Source organism: Perognathus longimembris, chromosome 28, assembly GCF_023159225.1.
Source record: "Perognathus longimembris pacificus isolate PPM17 chromosome 28, ASM2315922v1, whole genome shotgun sequence".
Lineage (NCBI taxonomy): Eukaryota > Metazoa > Chordata > Mammalia > Rodentia > Heteromyidae > Perognathus > Perognathus longimembris.
The window spans coordinates 102403714-102424815 of NC_063188.1; the positions used below are offsets into that span (position 1 = coordinate 102403714).

The 21102-nt window shown below is 43.8% G+C and overlaps 1 protein-coding gene across 2 annotated transcripts in view; it reads left to right on the forward strand.

Moving 5' to 3' along the window:
- Nucleotides 1-21102, forward strand: part of Phka2 (phosphorylase kinase regulatory subunit alpha 2) — a 61902-nt gene that overhangs the window by 23621 nt on the left and 17179 nt on the right. For both annotated transcript variants that reach the window (XM_048336879.1, XM_048336878.1), the window contains exons 11-20: nucleotides 1650-1745; nucleotides 4467-4574; nucleotides 5647-5725; nucleotides 8550-8684; nucleotides 9591-9700; nucleotides 10715-10859; nucleotides 11126-11204; nucleotides 15256-15425; nucleotides 16249-16422; nucleotides 20279-20367. In XM_048336879.1, the coding sequence (XP_048192836.1) occupies nucleotides 1650-1745; nucleotides 4467-4574; nucleotides 5647-5725; nucleotides 8550-8684; nucleotides 9591-9700; nucleotides 10715-10859; nucleotides 11126-11204; nucleotides 15256-15425; nucleotides 16249-16422; nucleotides 20279-20367 (1185 nt within the window). The remainder of the gene's footprint in view (nucleotides 1-1649; nucleotides 1746-4466; nucleotides 4575-5646; nucleotides 5726-8549; nucleotides 8685-9590; nucleotides 9701-10714; nucleotides 10860-11125; nucleotides 11205-15255; nucleotides 15426-16248; nucleotides 16423-20278; nucleotides 20368-21102) is intronic.

The following is a 21102-nucleotide window of genomic DNA, read 5'->3' on the forward strand; positions in this document are numbered from 1 at the left end:
GATCATTTGTAAGTGATACAAATCCTGATTGTGTTTTTCCATCCACAATTTTAAATAACAGTGAGATCTGAAACGTTTGTTGCTTTCCAAAGAAGAAATGTGTTAAACAGCCAATGGCTGGTTAAGTTTTCTTTTCTTTTTCTCCTCTTTTTTTTTTTGGCCAGTCCTGGGGCTTGGACTCAGGGCCTGAGCACTGTCCCTGGCTTCTTTTTGCTCAAGGCTAGCACTCTGCCACTTGAACCACAGCGCCACTTCTGGCCGTTTTCTGTATATGTGGTGCTGGGGAATTGAACCCAGGGCCTCATGTATACGAGGCAAGCACTCTTGCCACTAGGCCATATCCCCAGCCCTCTCTCCTCTTTTAATAAGTAATTTTTTGTTTGTCACTACCTTCGTAGTTGAGTGGAGACACTTGCTTCAATAGTACTGGATTCTAAGATCATGGTACATGGATCACAGTATATACATTTCCTTTTCCTCACATTAGATTTGAGCAGCAAATATTTCTTCCCTTCCATCCCCTTCCCTCCCTTCCTTTTTCCTTTTCATCTTTATTTTTTTGCCCTGGTCCTGGATTTGAACTCAGGGGCTGGGCACTGTCCCTGAGCTTTTATTGCTCAAGGCTTGTCCTCTACCACTTGAGCCATAGTTCTACTTCTGGCTTTTTTTGTGCTTAATTGGAGATGAGTCTCACAGACTGTCCTGCCCAGGCTGGCTTCAAACCATGATCGTCAGATCTCAACCTCCTGAATAGCAAGGATTACAGGTGTAAGCCACTGGAGTCTGGCTTGTCTTTATTTTACTTTATTTTGTCTGTCATGGGGCTTGAACTCAGGGCCTGGTCACTGTTCCTAAGCTTTCCTGCTCAAGGCTAGCACTCTACTACTTTGAGCCACAGCTCTACTTCTTGTTTTCTCATGGTTATTTGGAGATAAGAGTCTCACAGACTTTCCTGCCCAGACTGGCTTCAAATCACAAACCTCAGAAATCAGCCTCCTGAGTAGCTAGAATTACAGGTGTGAGCCACTAGCACCCAGCTTTTCTTTAGAGTGTGTATGTGTATGCGCGTGCATATGTGTGTGAGTCTGGGTATGAAACTCAGAGCTTTGTACAGTGGTCTAGTACTGAAGCACATTCCCCAAACCAGCAAATACTTCTGAAGCAATAAATGGTTTGGAAAACTCCCTGTAGAAATGTGATATACTGCCTGATAGAATACTTCCATCCCAAGAATTTTATAATCTCATTGATGAGAAAAGTTTTAAATATGTGAGAAGTTCTGAGTAAAATATTTAGCTAAGTAAAAGACGGTATTGGATGGATGTGTGGCTTCGCATCCAATGATGCACTATAGTCACACCACTCACGTATTAGGCAAATAGTGAGGAAGAAATAGCTACTGCATGAAGGACTGCCCTGTCCCTTTTTCTAGAAGCTTTACACATAGGGCTGAGCCTAGGGAGGAGCAACCCATAGTATTAGCTCCTCATAACATGTGCCATCTAGAAGAGCCCTTCTTTCATGTCTCCAGCCAAACAGCTGTGCATTGTTTTGTTCTCTGGCTGACTTTGAGTGTTTTCAAAGTTTCATTGCCTTTTCAGCATTCATCACAAGACCGCTTTCACACCAACAATGGGCTTGCTTTCTAGGTCCAAGAGTACCGGGAAGCCCTTGATGGAATATTAATCAGAGGCAAGGATGGCATCCACTTGGTACCAGAACTCTATGCCATCCCTCCCGACAAGGTAACGTGCTAGTGCTGGGGCACTTTATGCTGCTCATCCAGAACTCAGCGAGCTGGTGCTTGGCCTTTTGGGATTCTTCATCCTTTTCTCACCATCTGGTTTCGAAAGCCTTAGATAGTATTCCTGTCTATTTATGGGTTTTTGGCTTTGAGGAGCTCATGGAACCATACTTTGACCATGAATGTCCTAGGGCACACACTTACCTCCAAAGCATGTCTGTCCTTTCCCCAACACTAGGCAGAAGCAAGTCTATGGAAAATGCTGCTGTGTGCCATGTACTTAATGCATTGCTGCAGAAGAGAAGCCTGAATAGAGGATAGTTGAGAATGTCTTCCCTGGAACCTGCCTTCCTCACTATACAGACTAAGATATAGAACGTGCACAGGCTCTTTTCTAAGTGCCGTAAAGCTGGGTCTCTTGCAAATACAATCACTTCACATTTGTAGACATGTGAGTGGAAGCTGGGTCACTTTCCAGCAGCTCCGTGTTTATTTCTTCCCTTGAAATTGGTGCTATTTTGGTTGAGAGGCATTTGACAGAACAAAATTAGCAATGTCATTTGTAACCTAGAACAAAACAAAAGAAAAGAAATGACCTCAGGAGTATTTACCTATTTTCTGATAAGAGAATGACCATCCCTGTTCTACCAAAAGGAACATCATACTGACCGTACTAAATGCTTGGTATTACAAGCTGCGCTGCGCTTTCAGATGGACAGTAGAGACTATGCATCCTAAAATGTTAGTCTGCCACTATGTCTTCTAAGCTCCATACTGACCTTTAGGTTTCTACTTGTCATTACAACGTTCTCTTTTACTCATCGTACTTATGCTTGTGTTTCTACTAGGTACCGATCTTGGGCACTGTTTCACTTTGACCTCATTTTGTATCAACTGCTTGCCAATAACAGCTAGGAAAGCCCCTCAAGTGTACCAACAACCTGTAGAGACCACTGGGAAGGAACCCTTTAGCTAAGGCCACCACAGGCCCATGTGGTGAATTAGAAAAATCCCTGTGCCAGGGTAGCCTGCAGCTTGACTTTGCATGTCCTCAGCCTAGTCTGCCTGAGAATGGTGCCCCTATCATTGGGCCCTTCCACGGAGTGGGGACTGAGTGTCTGTAAAAAATGTGTAGTGAGCAGCTGCTTTGGTGGCAGGTGAAGATGAGGATCTGGCATACAAAAATAGTTCCCATACTAGCTCTGTGCTGGTGAGTGTGCAGGCCAGTTGGAGCTAGAGGAATTCAGCTGTGAGATGGAAGCAGCTGTAGGCAAGCCTTTGGCAAAGGCTTGGTGCCTGCGAGTGCCGCCTTTCTTAACACCCCGAATAGTTCAGATACTTTAATGTACTATCTCATTTTAACAGTAGCTCTGCACACTGTAAACCATACAGGATTTAAAAAAAATTTTTTTATCAAGGTGATGTACAGCGGGGTTACAGTTACATAATAAGGTAGTGAGTACATTTCTTGTCATATTTGTTACACCCTCCCACATTTTTCTTTCCCTTCCCTAACTCAGATAAACATACATACAATACCCAGTCATACAGGATTCCTTAGAAAGAAACTGTATTTATTACTAATCCTAATACTCTCAAATAACCACTATGACTTGATAGAGAATCTCCTTCCATACTGTTATTCTACTTGATTGATTACTAACATTTAATTCCATTTGCTTTATGCAAAACTTTGGTTTTTTTTAACTTTACTGTCATTTAAAAGTGAAATTTGTCCTGAGCATATTGATATGTTTCCTAGTTCCTTTGATTGATTTACGTTTTCTGGAGGAAAAAAGTAGCCAGTGGCATTACCACCAATCACTGTTACAATGACTTGAACCTCAGAAGGCAAATTCACCAGCTAACTCAAAATGTGTAGCCAGCATTGCCCATCAGAAAGCGCTCTTAAACTTGTACTGATGACAAGGGAACTCTAATAGAGTCTGCTTTCTGAGGCCCTGATAAAGGATGAGTGTTTTAGCAATCCAGTTGTTTTTCTTCAATGAATAGTTCCACCTCCTGGTCATTTTCTTGCATGAGCCCACAATTTTTAAACAACTGTGGGTGACAAGACCTGGGAAGGCAAATGTCACAGGCTTGATGTGTAGCCATGCAATGCAGCAGTTATAGGCTGCTGTTTTCCATCCTAATATAGACAAAGGCATGAGCTGTGAACCGGCCTGATACTCAGGAACGTGCATGGGGAAGCCCAGGATTCTAGCACTTCTTGGCACTGATTATGCTTTTTGGAAGCACACTGGCCTGAAACCAGGCCAAGAGTCAAAATCGTCCTCTTGTTTATGGCCATGCAGCCCCTAGAGAGGGGCTTTTTGCCTTTCTGGTCCCACATTCTACATGGTACAGAATTCTCACACAATGTGAGAACCGTTTTTTTTGTTTTTTTTTTTTTTTTTTTGCCAGTCCTGGGCCTTGGACTCAGGGCCTGAGCACTGTCCCTGGCTTCTTCCCGCTCAAGGCTAGCACTCTGCCACTTGAGCCACAGCGCCGCTTCTGGCCGTTTTCTGTATATGTGGTGCTGGGGAATCGAACCTAGGGCCTCGTGTATCCGAGGCAGGCACTCTTGCCACTAGGCTATATCCCCAGCCCGTGAGAACCGTTTTGTAAATCCTCAACATGCTTGCCAGTGTAAAGTGTCACCGACCTTTGTGTCCTTTGTGTCCTCTGATGTTCTGACCTTTGGCTTTTGTCTCTACACCAGGTGGATGAAGAATATAAGAATCCACACACAGTGGATCGGATTCCACTGGGGAAGCTCCCCCATCTTTGGGGACAGTCGTTGTACATCCTCAGCTCACTGTTAGCCGAGGTATGGGCTTACTGATTTCCCAGGCTAGAAACCATCCAATCGGGGGTTCAGAAGAGCACAGGGGCTGTCTGCACCAAATTGTTGAATGCTTTTTTATCTTCATGCCTTCATGCTGTGTTGACTCCAAGGCTTGACTCCTGGCTGTGTGTATTCGTATTTACAATAAGCCAGTTCAGGTCAGCTGTATGTTCTACTAGCTCTAAAATGGCAGAAGTGACAGTCAGAATGCCACTGGACTCCCACTTTGTCATTTAGCATTCACTTAGTCAGAGACCAAATGAATGATAGCACAGCAGGAACATCCCTTGGGTGCTATAGTTGCTGCATTGGAACAATGGTTCCTTGTGTATATCTGGGAAAATGCATCCATCTCCCTAACTAGCCATGTGACTTTGGGCCACTCTGTTAGTCTCCCTGAGCCTGTTTCCTTATCTGTGCCATGAAAAGCTTGGACTTGGTCATCTCTATGATACCTTCCAGCTCTGATTTCTGTATCTATGAGATGGGAAATGACTCATTCCATTCTCTTGCTTCCTCCTCTCCATGGTAAAGGCCTTTTGTAGCAGGTGTTCCTCCCAGGACACCTCTAAGCACTCTGTGGGTACTCTGATCATTTCTAGAAACTGTGATGAGAAGTGTTTAAAAAAAAACATTTAGCAAGAGTGAAAACAGCTTTATGTTTCAAAGAAGTCATCCCTATTCTATTCCCTGAAGCATGTGTACCTTAATTTCCCCACTCATAAAATAGTGATGAAGGAAGAGCTTATCTATTAGAAGTTCTAAATGTGATGGTGTATATGCAGGCCCTTAGCCAGTACCTGGCACTAGTAACAGTTCAGAAAGTATCAGTTACCATTCATAAAAGATGGGAATATGTTTGACTGGCCCTGCAGAGCCAGGTACCAAACATGCACCTGTGGCAATCTGAGTAGTATACCCTGTTTCAGAAAAAGTGATTGACTTGAAAAATAGAAAAAAGCTTCTTGTGTGTTTTGAGCCCCTAAATATGTCACTGTCATGAGGTGATTTTTTAGTTGATCAATATGTCACAGTTTTACTATTCCTCTCTTAGGGATTCCTTGCCACTGGTGAAATTGATCCGTTAAATAGAAGATTTTCCACTGCTGTCAAACCTGATGTTGTAGTACAAGGTTTGTGACTATGTTTACTATACATCTCTAATCTGTAAAATGAATATTGTCATGAAAATAATATCTGGCTTCTTTTTTAAGAAAAAGGGGTGTAGTAGGCAGATATGGTTATATACACTTGTGATCCTAGCATTCAGGTGTTTGAGGCAGAAAGATGGAGAGTTCAAGGATGGTCTGGGTAAGACCTTGTCTCAAAAAAAGGGAAGGGGTACATGTATGTGTGCATGATTTGTCATAGAGCAGTTTTATGAGCTACTTTCTACCCCAATAGAACAGTATGCTTCCCAACCACAAATTTACTTTCTACAAAGCAATTGTTTCTTGATTTTAAGCCTTGATTGCCACTGGACACCTATGAATCATAGCTTTTGTTTTACCAGTAGATTTCTGAACCTGGTGAACACTCAGAACCCAAGTGAGTTGGGTTCCTCCATTCTTCCTTTGGAGCTCTAATCGCTTGCCACTTGCCTCTCCCCATTTCATTCCCACATCTCTAGGCAGCTCTTCTTCCAAAAGTGCTGCCCCACCCACCATCATCTTTGTCTCTGGGCAATTAGAAGTCCTGTCTCTACCTACATGGCCCTGAGAAGGATAAGATGGCCATGAAGGACTCTCTTGGTGCAGAGCTGGCCTGTAGTATGCTCTCAGAGCAGGACTCGTGCTGCTGCTTCTTCCTGAGGTCCTTCTGGGAACGCCATCACCTTTTCTGTGCCTCATCAAACACCATTGAATGTCATAGTCCACTGTGAAAATAACTGATTGTCTCTAGATTATGCTGTATACTTGTTAAGTTGAAGCCTCATATTAGCTTCTCTGGTACTTGGTAGAGAGACCCCTATTTATTGAAAAAAAATTGAAAGCATTCCTAGATTGTCTGTGACCCGTGGCACATTTTGATAAGCATGCCAATAATGTGGTGAAACAAGCTTCAGGTTGCTACTCAATTGACACCATGTGTGGGACACATCTGCATATGACAAAATTGTGATTAGGTAAAATTTGTGACAATTATGGTCATCACCTCTATGTTACATGGGAGGTTTAGAGGTTACTCTCATTCAAAGATGCACAGCTGACAGCTGGTGATGCAAAGCCATTTCTGATTTCCAGATAGTCTGATCCAACCCATCTTCCTGCTCCCTGTGCTTAACCAGAACATACCTCCTAGTCGCTTACATCCACAGTGCTATTTTTGTCATCTATATTCTAGGACTTGCTGAGGGGTCACAACCAACTTTTTAAAAAATGTAACAGAGTAGAAGAGAGTGGAAATTACCACTGTGTGTGGCATGGAGCTGGGGCTGGGTAGTTTCTCAAACTCATACATAGGTGGCTGCATCATATCAGAGATTGCCGGTCACAATCAAAACTACTTCTCTGAAAGTTACTTCAGCAATGGTGACTGATGCATGGCATTTTTTTGGCCAGTCCTGGGGCTTGAACTCAGGGCCTGAGCACTGTCCCTGGCTTCCTTTTGCTCAAGGCTAGCACTCTATCTACCACTTGAGCCACAGCACCACTTCTGGCTTTTTCTGTTTATGTATGTGGTGCTGAGGAATTGAACCCAGGGCTTCATCTATATGTGGCAAGCACTCTACCACTAGGCCATCTTCCCAGCCCTGATGCATGGCTTTGATGCATGTTCTGCATGTTCTTGGAAACATCAGACAAGGCAAGTGTTCAAAGAAGCCCCGGGCCAGTCCTGCATGCTCCATGGTCTCATTTGCTGAGATTCTGGGGGACTAGGTTCCAGTCCATTTCAATTATAGCTGGTATGAGAGGCTTTTCTCAGAGACGTGTAAACAATCAGAGAAGTTAACAGACTTTTAAAATGCTTTTGAATACTGTGTTTGTTGAAGGCGTATCTATTTTAGGCAGTACCATTCAGCTCACAGTGGCATGTATATGAGTCATGGCCAGCCCCCCACCCTACCCCATGGATAGAGTGGTGGAAATCAGGGTTCACTTTCATAGTCACTGAGCCCTCATCTCCTGGCCTGAGCCCTTTTCATTCTCAAAGGTTCTGCTGCAGCAAAAAGGACACCAGCCTCTCTCTGAATCTGTTCCCCTTCCCTAGGCCCATAGTCAAGACTTCTTCCTTGTGTTAGCCTGCTGCCCTGCACACCAAGGCCAACAGCAATAGCATAGCAGGTGCAGCCCAGACAATTCCTGATGCAACACCAAGCCAAGTTTCCCACCTGAACATTTCCCTGTGGCCCAGGCACTCAGCCAGAGAGCCTGGTACTCAGCCTCACCCACTTGAGATGGGGCTCAGGCCAGTTTGGAGGTTTCTTCCCACCAGTGGGGGTCTTTTGGTGTGGTTAGAAGTGTGCCAGGCTGCTGGTATCCCCATAAGCAGACATACTCACCTTTCTCTGGAAAGAAAGATGTCCCCTCCCACCTCCCCCTCGTTCAGAGCAGACTCTACGCAGACTCCATCACATAGCTCTTCTTTCCCCTGACGTTTCAGAGCAGGAGCACAGGCTTCCTCTGTTCTCGTGTGAAGAGGACATAGGATAGGTTTAGAGGAAATGCACACGCAAGACATTATTTACAGTGGGTAATTTGGGGCATGGGACCTCCTGAAAACAATTTGTAAAAGTATCTATGACTGCTCTGCCCATTGAGGGCACTTAACAAATAAATACACATCATGGGTGTTCAGGGGTAACAAGGGCGAAGAGAACCAGGAAGAGCAGAAGGGTCCAGGGAACACGCCAATGTGCCTGTTAGTGGACAGAGGGAAGATGGATGGTAAATTGTGTACGTCAGTGTGTGAGACAGCAGGCACAATCTGATGCTGACTATATGTTTTTGTTCAAAGTCACCGTTTTGGCAGAAGACGATCATATCAAGGAGCTGTTGAAGAAACATGGAGTGAATGTCCAGAGCATTGCAGATATTCATCCAATTCGAGTACAACCGGGCCGGATTCTTAGTCACATCTATGCAAAGCTTGGTAGGTTGGGGAAGTATCCGGGTATGTTTGGCAAGGGGACATCCCTGTTTTAGGTTTGGGATCTGTGGGCGCTGAGATGTATGAAAAGTCCAAAGTGGCTAAAGCACCAAGCAGGTGTTAGCACTGCTTCATTGTGGTGAAGAATGAACATATAAGCTCATTCTCCTCAGACTGGACAGCTGATACCACCGTAGGCTGGCTGCACATTCTGCAGATACGCTGTAAACTAAGGAGCTCCCTTTTTGAAAATTCATACTTGAAACTGGCATCGTTTTGTTAATAATACTTGATTTTTATCTGTAATATACAAAGATGCTTATTTACCCGTTCCAATGGGAGGTGGTTCTGGTTACTTTTCTAGACTCTTTGTTTAGTTTAATGGCTGAATACTAAATAAGTTAAAAGTCAGCATTAGTAAAACCCTTTTAAGAGTTCCATGTGAATTAGATTGGTACTATTCATACACATACATAAAGAGAAAGGGGTAGGGTTTGGTTTCTGTATTCAACTGTGTCCTGTTTACTAAAATAGAAGGGGCTAAGTGCTGGTAGCTCATGACTATATTCTTAACTCTGGAGGCTGAGATCTGAGGATCATAGTTCAAAGCCAGCCTGGGCAGAAAAGATGATGAGATTCTTTTCTCCACTAATCCACCAAAAAGCCAGACAGGAACCTGTGGTTCAAGTGGCAGAGCACTGGCCTGGAGCAGAATAGCTCAGGGACAGCACCCAGGCCCTGACTGAGTTCAAGCCCCAGGGCTGGCCCACAGGAAAAGGAGAAGGGTATTAGAAAAGAATAAACCCCAAAGTGGATTGTCTAACATGAACATAAGCCCAGCCTTAACCTAAACTACAACTATAACTCTTTTTCCCTGTAACCTCAGTTTCTATCTTACATTTCAAATAGGACGGAATAGGAATATGAAGTTGAGTGGGCGACCATATCGGCACATTGGTGTTCTTGGAACTTCTAAACTCTATGTGATTAGGAACCAGATCTTTACTTTTACGCCCCAGGTAAGAAGAGCAGGCCAGTGGCCAACCTTCCAGCCTCTTCTTATTAAGTTCTCTTTTCCATCTGGTAAGCTTTTCGACTGTGAATGTGGCAAAATTCTGCATGTATAAGCTCAGATGAGGGCACAGAAAATAATACCTAGTACCTCATACAAGCAGGCTTTGCTCATTGTAGTAGATGCTCAATAATTGTTGATCAAATCAAACTCAAAGTCACTTTCACTTATGAGTGTCAGCTAGTGAAATCCACACTGCTCTGCAAGTTTGCTCGTGGCATATCACTTGTACCCCTAAACCCCTAATGGGAGTTATTATCAGACTTTCTGTGTAACCCTGATTCCCTTACTGAGATAAAAAGTACACTAAAAATGAGCCTATCGGTGCACACACCAACTATTTGTCATTCCTTAGGATGGTTGGAGTCACTTCAGTGTGTGGTGTAGCATGGGCCCCCACTTAGCTGGGCACATAGTTGGCTACACGCTGCTCTTTTCCTTCCTTACTGCGATTTATCCCCCTTACCTCAGCACCAAATTTCAGTTCCCAGCTGAGCATGCCCTAACTAGTCCCAAGGCCAAGGGGACAATTGGATATTCATTAACATCAAGCAGCAGCAGTTTGGTTGACATTAGGCTGCCATCCGTCGGGTAAATAGTCTCTGTTTTGCCAGCTCTGAGGGCCCTTACCTGGGAAACATCTGCAAACCCTGCAGCCCGAGTAGTAATTAAGGAGTTATCGATTTACTCTCGGAACCACTGGTGTTTATACAAGGTACTTGAGCTGAAAAATAGCAGTGTCCTTTACTCTTCCAAACTAAAGTAGCCATGGAGCCTAGGCACGCCAAGATTGATTTGGCTGATGACAAGGGGAGAGGTGCCAGCATGGGTGAATGACGGCCATCACTGAGCATCTTTCCTGCAACAGCACTCAGGAGGAAGCTGCCCTGAGGGGGAGCAGGTGTGTTGTGGAGAGAGTGGAAGGATGGCCCTTCTTGACCTGGCCCGTTCTGACTTGCAGTTCACCGACCAGCATCACTTCTACCTGGCCCTGGACAATGAGATGATCGTGGAGATGCTGAGGATCGAGCTGGCCTACCTGTGCACCTGCTGGCGGATGACAGGCAGACCTACGCTCACCTTCCCTGTCACATACACCATGCTCAGTAATGCCCTCAGTTCCATATGCTGCCTTGTGCCTGCCATGGCTTAGGTCCTTCTCAAGCTATGTAAAAATGGCTGCCTTGGGCAGAATTGAGTACTAAAGGGACTTCCTGGCAGTTTGGGGACTTTATTTTTTTTTGTCTCAGGAATCTTGTATGCTGTAAGAATGTTAATTAGCTTAAACTGATGAAACAATTTCAGTACATAGCTGGAAATTCCAACATGTATTCCCAAATATACAAACATTTGGATCATTTCTGTTTTCTAGCAAATGATGGCTCAGACATTCATTCTGCAGTTCTTTCTACGATTAGAAAACTGGAAGATGGATATTTCGGAGGAGCTAGGTAATTTATATATGTATGTGCACATCTGATTGTGTAGTTCTGTTTAAGAGGAGCCCTGACCATTTACCTTTCTTAAAGGCTTTTGCTACCTCTCTCCCATTTTTCCTATCACTTGCTGATGTGAAAAAGCACAGTTTTAAGGTAATAAGAAAACATACCTAGCCAATCCTAATTCCATCTCCTGTGTAGATCTTGAATCAGATCTGAACCAACACTGGTGATTAGTGATGTCTGTTAAGCTTTTCTCTGTGCTGGCTGGGGTGGGGGGGACGCGGGACTCAGGCAGATAAGAAAACATGGTGATATTCTGTCTGAAGTGCCATCCTTCCTGGAAGGTATGTGCAGTGTGTGTGTGTGTGTGTGTGTGTGTGTGTGTGTGTGTGTGTGTATGTTAAAAGACACTGGCAAAACCACTCAGCATGTAGCCAGCAGGTGCCGAATAAATGTGCAGCCCACATACTTGAATGTGCTGTCAACTTAAGAACAATTCACAGAACCTAAGTCCTTGGAGTCCTTTGGCACACCTGGTTGTGTCTGCATAGTTCACTGTCCCCCAGCTTTAGTGGATGCATTTGAGTCTAGAGTCCAAGAGTGAGGTGTTTGAGTACCTTGAATGGGGGCAACTGGGCCTGCTTTGTAACCTCTGAGTGCCACAGGATTTCTCTCTAGCATTTATGGTCTCTGCCTGAATGCCTGAGATTTGCCAGACAGCCCCTAAGACAACCTTACGTTGAACCCCAGCTGGACAGCCTCCCAGACACAGAAAGGCTTCTGTTGGGTTCCCATGGAATGTCAAATGCTAAGAGTTTGGAAGTTGAAGTCACCCCCTTTTCATATCCTCCCACCCCAGAGTCTCTGCTACCACAGGAAAAGCATGGTCATTATTTAATTGTTGTGAAACGCATATGCCATTACCATTTATTCTATTTGTAAGTGTACATTGCAGTAGGGTTACTTGCATTCACGTTGTGGTAAAGCAGAATTCTTTTCATATTGAAGTAAAACTCCATGTACATGAAAAAAATCGCCATTTTCCCTCCCCCTGTTCCTGCCACCACCTCCTTTCTACTTTGTGTCCTGATGAGATTCAGTACATAGCTCATAGGAGTAGAATCACACAGCATTTGTCTTTTGGGGAAATTTCTCATTTGGGCTAAACTAAGGATTCACAGGGCAGACCCCCAGTCTCGGGCAATTTGCTATAGCATCTAAGGCTTACTCCTCCTTGTTAGGTTTTTAAAGTAGGTAGCTGGTAAAGGAGAACGCCACACGGTATTCAGGCAGGAGAGAAAGTTTATTACCGAACTGCTGGCCTGTGGCCAAGATGATCCATGGCCAGAGAGAAGGGAGAGAGAGAGAGCAACCCCCACCCAGCCCTGCTTTATTTAGGGCAGGGGCAAGGGGTGTGGCCAGGTGGATTAGGAGGTGACCTCAGGGAAAGGAGAGGTAACTGCCTCCAGGTCTGCAGGTTACCCAGGTAACTGGGTGGAGACTTAATGAGGTGGGGGCATCTGCATGTAGCCCTCAGGGAGAGGACCTAACATTCCAGCCTTTTAATAGTAATGAAAAAGGATGAAGACTCTCTGGCTGCTTCCTGCTGGCAAGGGGCATGGGCATTAGGGGTAAAAGGCAGGAATGTGGCCTCTCCTGGAGAAGGCGAGCAGCAGGGTCCCTTGGTGGTAGATGCCAGTCCTTGAATGAAGCCTGGAAGAAGTCTCATGAGGCAGGGGCTGGACAAAAAAATATTAAGGCAAAAGGAAGGGTTTAGGGCACAAAATTAAAAATTGGATTACTTGGACAGTTCTTATACTCAGGCATGGACATTAGATGGACAAGCTACTATCTCTTGATCCCCCGGCTCTGATTAATTTTGAAAGGGCGAGACAAAGTGACTCCATTTAGAATGTGACATCCTTCTCTTACTCTTCTCCATGATCCTTGTTCCCTGAACTGGCTGAGTCCCAGGGGTCTAGGTGCTTGTTGCTGGGATGGCTTGCCCCCATTGGCATTCACGGGGTTTGAACTCAGGGCCTGGGCACTGTCCCTGAGCACTTCTGCTCGAGGCTAGTACTCTACCACTTGAGCTCCACTTCCGGCATTTGTCTGGTAAGAGATCAGTCTCTTCAGCCATGCTTCCAGCCTGGCTCTTCGCTGATTAATTGGGAGATGGAGTTTGAGAGAGATTTTCAGCCCTGGCTGGCTTCGAACTGCAATCCAAGGAGTCTTTGCAACAAAAGCCCTTTTTTTCTTCCAATTAAAACAACAAGGAGACCAAGGGGACTAGAGCTTACCTGTACCTTGTCAAGAACTGACCAAATACTTGCCAGAATTCTGCAATGACAAAACTCAGTAGATGTGATGAGTTTTAGCACAGATATATAGCTAAATGGACATATTAACAAATGACATTTACACGGACATACACACTGTGCACATAGTTTTTACAGCATGTAAAAATGAATTTCAGCAGTAGACTCTTGGAATTCCAATAGTAAATGACCTTTTTTTGCCCAATATTTTAGAACCACGTGGTCAGTTAGAAAAACAATTTTGCTAGCAAACAACAATTTTCAGATTATCAAATGAAGAAACCATATTTTGATAAACTCCAGTGGGATGCCATGTTGAGGGGGGTGGCAGGACACAAACACTGACAGAAAACAGGTGGCATGGCATAATGGCGCCTGAGCTGGTGCCTGTTAAACCCAACATTCACCACGTGGTCAATGCTAGAGAAAAGAACTTTTAGATATCTTTGCTGACAAAGCACATTAGTGGTCAAGCCTCAGTTTCAGAGGTCTGTGAAAAGAGGCAGCTTTGTGAGCAAGGCACACAACGATGGTACGACTTGGGAATTTTATAAAGTAAGCAAGGAAGCAGGAAGATGAGACAGAGAGGGAGAAAAAGGAAGAGAAAGAGAGAGAGCCTGAATATAAGTGACTTCTAACCAATTACCATTGCAGTGGCAAAAACTGTATGTGAGCGAGTATTTCGAGCAGGCCTCATTGCACTGTCAAGAGGCGTGCTAGCAGTGTCCCGGCTCGGGTGTGACTGTGATGCAAAACCCAAAAAACATGGGAGGGAGGCGCCTGGTGAGTGGATGAGCTTACCGGGCAGAAGCGGCAGAAGCGGCGGACGGAGCGGCAGAGAACCCGAGCAGCAGCAGTTTCACTCACCAGGGTAGACAAGTGGTGTGGAGGTGGAGGTGGATGTGGAGGCCAGCAATGGTATTAGTGAAAAGTGCCACGTGGCAACTCACAGCAGTTCGGTTTGCGGAAAAAGGGCCGTCAGGACTGGGGATACGCCCTGAAAAAGGAGAAAAATAGATGGGAATTCCGCCTGTCCTGACTCTTAAGCCCCATCCGAGTCATGGCACCATATATGTTAGGTTTTTAAAGTAGGTAGCCGGTAAAGGAGAACACCACGCAGTATTCAGGCAGGAGAGAACGTTTATTACCGAACTGCTGGCCTGTGGCCAAGATGATCCATGGCCGGAGAGAAGGGAGAGAGAGAGAGCAACCCCCACCCAGCCCTGCTTTATTTAGGGCAGGGGCAAGGGGTGTGGCCAGGTGGATTAGGAGGTGACCTCAGGGAAAGGGGAGGTAACTGCCTCCAGGTCTGCTGGTTACCCAGGTAACTGGGTGGAGACTTAATGAGGTGGGGGCATCTGCATGGAGCCCTCAGGGAGAGGACCTAACATTCCAGCCTTTTAATAGTTATGAAAAAGGAGGACCTAACACTCCTGACTTCTCAGTTGTGTCAGAAAGATGGTGAAAAGGATAGAGGCCACAATGAGCCATTTTGCTAAATAAACTCTTCTATTTCATATCTCATCTTTGTTCAAAGGATGTCTTTTACAGTTAATTGGGCATTTGCAGTATATTCTTGGTTTTGTCTTAGTCTTCATTTTATGACATGAGCAACCTACTAAGTATATATGGATTGATTCTGTCACAAGTACCACTGCTTGTTGAAAACATTGAACAGTGAGTTATCCATAGAATTTTGTCTACACTCCACCTGCAGCTCTGACATACCGTGTTCTTGGCAGAGTAAAACTAGGGAACCTGTCAGAATTTCTCACCACATCATTCTACACGTACCTCACCTTCCTGGATCCAGGCTGCGATGAGAAGTTGTTTGATGACACCAGCGAAGGGAGCTTCAGTCCTGATAGTGACTCCGAACCGGGAGGATATTTGGAAGGCACCAGTAATCAAGGTACTACATGGAACGCAGCTGGTTTGCTGAGTTTATTGAAGCCTAAGCACTATGATAAAATTGCCCTACAAGTCAGGTACAAGAAATAAATGGCAAGTAAGCTAAAATCTGCATTATTAAAATACATGGGATGCCAGTTTAAGAATCTAAACTACAAATGACGCCCTAGAAATTGGAGCTTTTCAGATCCCCAATAATACTCACAGGCAGCAGAACTTCTCACAAAATGCATTATTATTGTTGTTATCATTGTTTTTGCTGTTATTACTAGATACAGCTCATTTGTCCACTGACACTCAAGACAACTGTGATAGAAATACGGCCTATGTGTTTTTTTGTTGTTATTGGTCATAGGACTTGAATTCTGGGCTTGGGCGCTGTCCCTGAGCTCCTCAGCTCTAGGCTAGTGCTCTACCCCTTGAGCCACAGCGCCACTTCCATTTTTCTGGTGGTTAATTGGACATAAGAATCTCACAGACTTTCCTGTCTGGGCTGGCTTTGAACAGTATTCCTCGGATCTCAGCCTCCTGAGTTGCTAGGATTACAGGCGTGAGCCACTGATGCCTGGCCTGTATTACTATATTGACCTACATTTTCTTTTCCTTCTCTGGGATGAGGATTTTCAATCAAAAAATTTGAACACACATATTTTATATCTGCAAGTATCTTTATACTCTTCAGGTGTGGCTGCAGATGCAAATATCTGTATCATTGTTGTCTTGCAATAAACCTACTCAATGCTGCCTTCTCCATAAGTTACTGTTTTGCATTTAGAATATTTCCATTGCTTCTTTCTATTGGCTTTTTCCTTGTCCAATTACAGAAAACCCTGATGAACTTGATCAGTATATCAACCACCTTCTGCAAAACACATCGTTGAGGTGCTATCTGCCCCCTCTTTGTAAGAAGACAGAAGACAGCCATGTTTTCAGTGCCATCCACTCCACTCGGGACATACTTTCTGTAATGGCAAAAGCAAAGGGTTTGGAAACATCATGTGCGTTTAATTAAACTCTTTCTTGCCTATTAAAATGCTTTCTTTTATCAAAATGATGAATGGACATAAAATTTAAAAAAAATGCTCCTCCCCCCTTATCTACTTCGAGGCTAGTACTTTCAACACTTAAAATTGTTTCCTCTGCCAGATACATATCTCCATAGCTCTAATGTGTGCATGTTCTGACTCTTGATGGATCTGTTTGATTTGGTACCTCCTGGCTTTTTTATGTAGGTAGGGATTTAACTGATTTTTGGGAAGTATTGGTGTTGGAAACCAGTCTTGTACTTGCTGAGTAGACATTCTACCACTTGAACCACATCTCCAGCTTTCAGATTTAAATCACTGTTCTCCTCCACATCCCTCTAACCTTCTAAAGGAGTTGCAATGTAGTTAAAGCCATAGTCATTCCTTATATTTCTGTACGTATGCAAATATTATGGCCAAACATTGTATTACAGTACACTTATAGCACCATTTTTACTTGTTATTCTTTTTTTCTAAAGTTAATAATTGCCCATTTGTTCCTTTTGCTTTCTTCTTTTTCTACATCTTCCAGTGACCCTCACGAAACAAAGTTCCCCAAGGTTAGTCATACCACGAATCTCCTTTTGGGGCCAAAATTCTCCTTTTTGGGCCAGTCGTACTCTAGGCCTCTTGTAGACCTGTCAGCCCGGGAATTTCCTTGGCTCATCTTTTTAGTTGTATTCCTTCTTTCCTCCATCTAATACGTTCCATTTCTGGAGCATATTCTACAATAGTTTCAATAGGTTAAATAAAATGACACATTGGAAGGGACCATGGTAATGACAGCCCTCAACTTGCTTGATTGTGTAGTCCCGGGTCCCAGGTCTGGGATGAGATTTTTTATTCTGAGCTCTTCCTTCACCATCGTCCTGGAGGAGTCTTTATTTGTCTCTTGAGTTGCCTCTCCTATTTTCTGTACTCAAACTATTTTTCTTTCTAGGCTCACTCTCTTGTTTTGGTAGAGAACATCTTACAAATGTCCGAGATACAGTACATTGAAACCTAACAGGTTTAAACATTTCTATAGCTATTCTATACCCATATGAGTTTGCCTGGGTAGAGAATTCTAGATTAAAAAAGCATTTATCCTCAGGTGTTTTTCTTGTTTTTTTTTTTTTGTTTTTTTTTTTGCCAGTCCTGGGCTTGAACTCAAGGCCTGAGCACTGCCCCTGGCTTCTTTTTGCTCAAGGCTAGCACTCTACCTCTTGAGCCACAGCGCCACTTCTGGCCATTTTCTATATATGTGGTGCTGGGGAATCGAACCCAGGGCCTCATGTATGGGAGGCAAGCACTCTTGCCACTAGGCCATATTCCCAGCCCCTCCTCAGGTGTTTTTGAAAGCATGACTTCGTTGTCTTCTTGCTTCCAGTGCTCCTGTTGACAAAGCTAAACCCATTCCTCTGTGTGTGTGTGTGTGTGTGTGTGTGTGTGTGTGTGTGTGTGTGTGTGTGACCCTTCAAATGTAAATTGGTTTTTGTGTTGAGACATTTTAAGATCTTCTCTGCTCTAGGTTCTGGTGCACCTTGATCTATGCATGTTTTCATCCATTGTGTTAGGAATACAGAGGGCCTTTTTGATTTGGAAATTCATGATCTTAAATTGTGTAAAGTATTTCTAAAACCTTTCTCCCTCTTTACAGAGGGGTTACAGTGACATGCATGAGGTAGTGAGTACATTTCTTGTCAAACTTGTTACCTCCTTCCTCACTTTTCTCCCACCTTCCTTCCTCCCCAACCCCCCCCAAAAAAAACTTTCTTGACTCATTTCCTTCCTTACATGTCAATCTTCTTGACTCATTTTCTTTTTAGATGTCACTGTTCTGTCTTTCAGGTATTTTGATTGATTTCTGGAGAAGTTTTTACTGTTTCTATTCTGTTTTCCACATTTATGGCTCTTTTTGTAATTACCTTAATTTTTGACCCTTCAAAGGGTTTTTCACATCTGTGATCATGTTTTAAATCTTTGTTCCAAGATCTCATCAGCATGTAAAACAATTTCATGTATGTAAAGCAATTTCATATTATTCTAAGAATACAAGTGGCATGACTATCTTTGTATTTATGTTTCCTTCTCCTTAAAGGTTTCCATTTTCCTCCAAATGATCATTTCTTCTGTTAGATTTCTATTTTCCACATTTGAGTCCTCCAGTGACTAGTGGATTCTCCTCCATATCTCTTAAAGGAGAATCTCCATACATGTAGACATTCTATCCTGTGGTGGAATTTGCACAGTGTGACTGCTCAGATTTCACAGAGATATTCTATATCTATATCTATATCTATATCTATATTCTATAGTCTCCTGGTCATTCTCCAACTGGAAGGGGAAAAGTTGCCTGGATCTCTACAGTTACGAAGTGTCCCTAAGTAATCTTGTGTATTCTGCCCTTCATTTGTGCTAGTCAGCCCTGCTTAGACCTCTTCCTTCTCTCCCCTGTCCAAAGAGCTCTCTGGCCTGTGCGTGTGTGAAGGAAGTCACTGTGCTGTGTGCACCTGAGGGCATTTAGGGTGCTCACTACTTCTCACACAACTTTTCACACCGTTTCTCACCAATCTTCTTTACTTTGGTCTCACTGAGTGCCCAATCCCAAAGGTACTTGCTACTACTGCAACTTAACAGAAACTTTCCAGGGATCCTCTGATAGAAATCTGACTGGGTGTTGGATTATCCTCTTGCATATGTGGGATTTGGTGGCTCTGCGTTTTCTAAATCTCCTTAACTTTCAGCCATTACCTTTCCACATATGAAATCTTACTATCTTTTCTCCTGTTTTCCCAGGTTCTTGGCTGTTGTTTTGTCTTGTGTGTGTGCCCATGCTGGGGCTTGAACACTGCCCCCGAGATTTTGTGCTCAAAGCTAGGACTGTAACACTTGAGCCACAGCTTTACTTCTCACTTTTTGGTGGTTGATTAGGGATAAGAGTCCCATACACTGGGCTGGGAATGTGGCTTAGTGGAAGAGTGCTTGCCTAGCATGCATGAAGCCCTGGGTTCGATTCCTCAGTACCACATAAGCATAAAAGGCCAAAAGTGGCACTGTGGCTCAAATGGTCGAGCACTAGCCTTGAGTAAAAGAAGCTCAGGGACAGTGGCCAGGCCCTGAGTTCAAGCCCCAGGATTGGCCAAAAAAAGAGTCCCACAAAACTTCCTGTCTGGGATGGCTTTGAACTGAGACCCTTGGTACTTGGCTGGCTTTGTTTTTTTTCTTTGAGACAGGGTCTCCAATGTTGCTCAGATCAGCCTTGAATTTATGATACTTCTCTGCTTCCCAAGTGCTGAGATTGTAGACATGTGACAATATACCTGACTTTATAATAAATACTTCTAAATGTGTATCAGCCTTACCATAAAAATGTCCTAGTCTCCTGAGATGACATGATATAGCCTGGACTTTCTGAATGCATATAGATAACAATCCCTAACACATAGCAATAGCAGAAGGAAGTATGAACTGGATAGGCAGCCCAGATGTTGACTGTGTAACCCCTGTGACCTTGGACAAGGGCACTGCCCTCTGTGAGTCTCTTGAAGAAAAACAAAGGCCCTGCTTTATCTCTTCTAAGTGTCTTTACATTCCTTAGGTCTCTGTAACTTTCCCAAGTCATGGGGTGAGTGAAATTCAGCTCTGAAAGCAAAATCCATATTCTGCTCACTTCTCATTCTCAGATTTGGCATAAGATATGGCTCTATGACCGTTCTCATTGAGATTTGTTAATCTCAATAATAATTGTAACAGTTTGTATCCTATAAAAAGTACACTGTACCTCTCAAAAGAATACTTTATTATTGCTCTTCCTCAGATGAGTTCTCTTTATTATTTTCTTTTCCAGTCTTTCCCATGATTTTGCCAACCAAGGTTCTAAGTGTCCATCGTAAATCTCTGAATCTTGTTGACTCTCCTCAACCACTGCTAAAAAAGGTAAAGTACTTGGAATAGCTTTAAAAAGTGTAGTATTCTATGAACCTCGATTTGTTCTAGAAGTCTGTCAGTAGTGGAACTCAAAGAGCATGTTTCTTGCTAGCCAGTACTTTGTGGTTTCGACACTTTGGGGTTTGATGAGAATCCAGTCACTTTGTTGTCCGGGTCTGATTTGCATCATTCTGTATACTGAATTTGATGCAAATCTTTATGTTTTCCCTGGAAGAAAAGGCTACTTCCTTTCTGCCTAATCAAGAGAACCCAAGTAGCACTGGAGTAAGTCAGCTTGCTACCTGCCTTGCCTCGCACTGAGTCAGCCAGTCCAGACACACAGCTTACAGAACAGGTATTGAAACACTGTAGCTCACACACTTAATGTAATGAAACTGAGTAACAGAATCTTTCACAGGGGTCTGGGGATATGGCCTAGTGGCAAGAGAGCTTGCCTCGTATACATGAAGCCCTGGGTTCGATTCCCCAGCACCACATATACAGAAAAAGGCCAGAAGTGGCGCTGTGGCTCAAGTGGCAGAGTGCTAGCCTTGAGCAAATGGAAGCCAGGGACAGTGCTCAGGCCCTGAGTCCAAGGCCCAGGACTGGCCAAAAAAAAAAAAAAAAAAAGAATCTTTCACAGTGTAAACTCGCAGGGTGTTGCCCATTGGTTCCTATATTTTATTATTTTATTCAGAAGGCACTTTGATTTTATTCCACCTCTTGGAAACTATTTTAACCTCA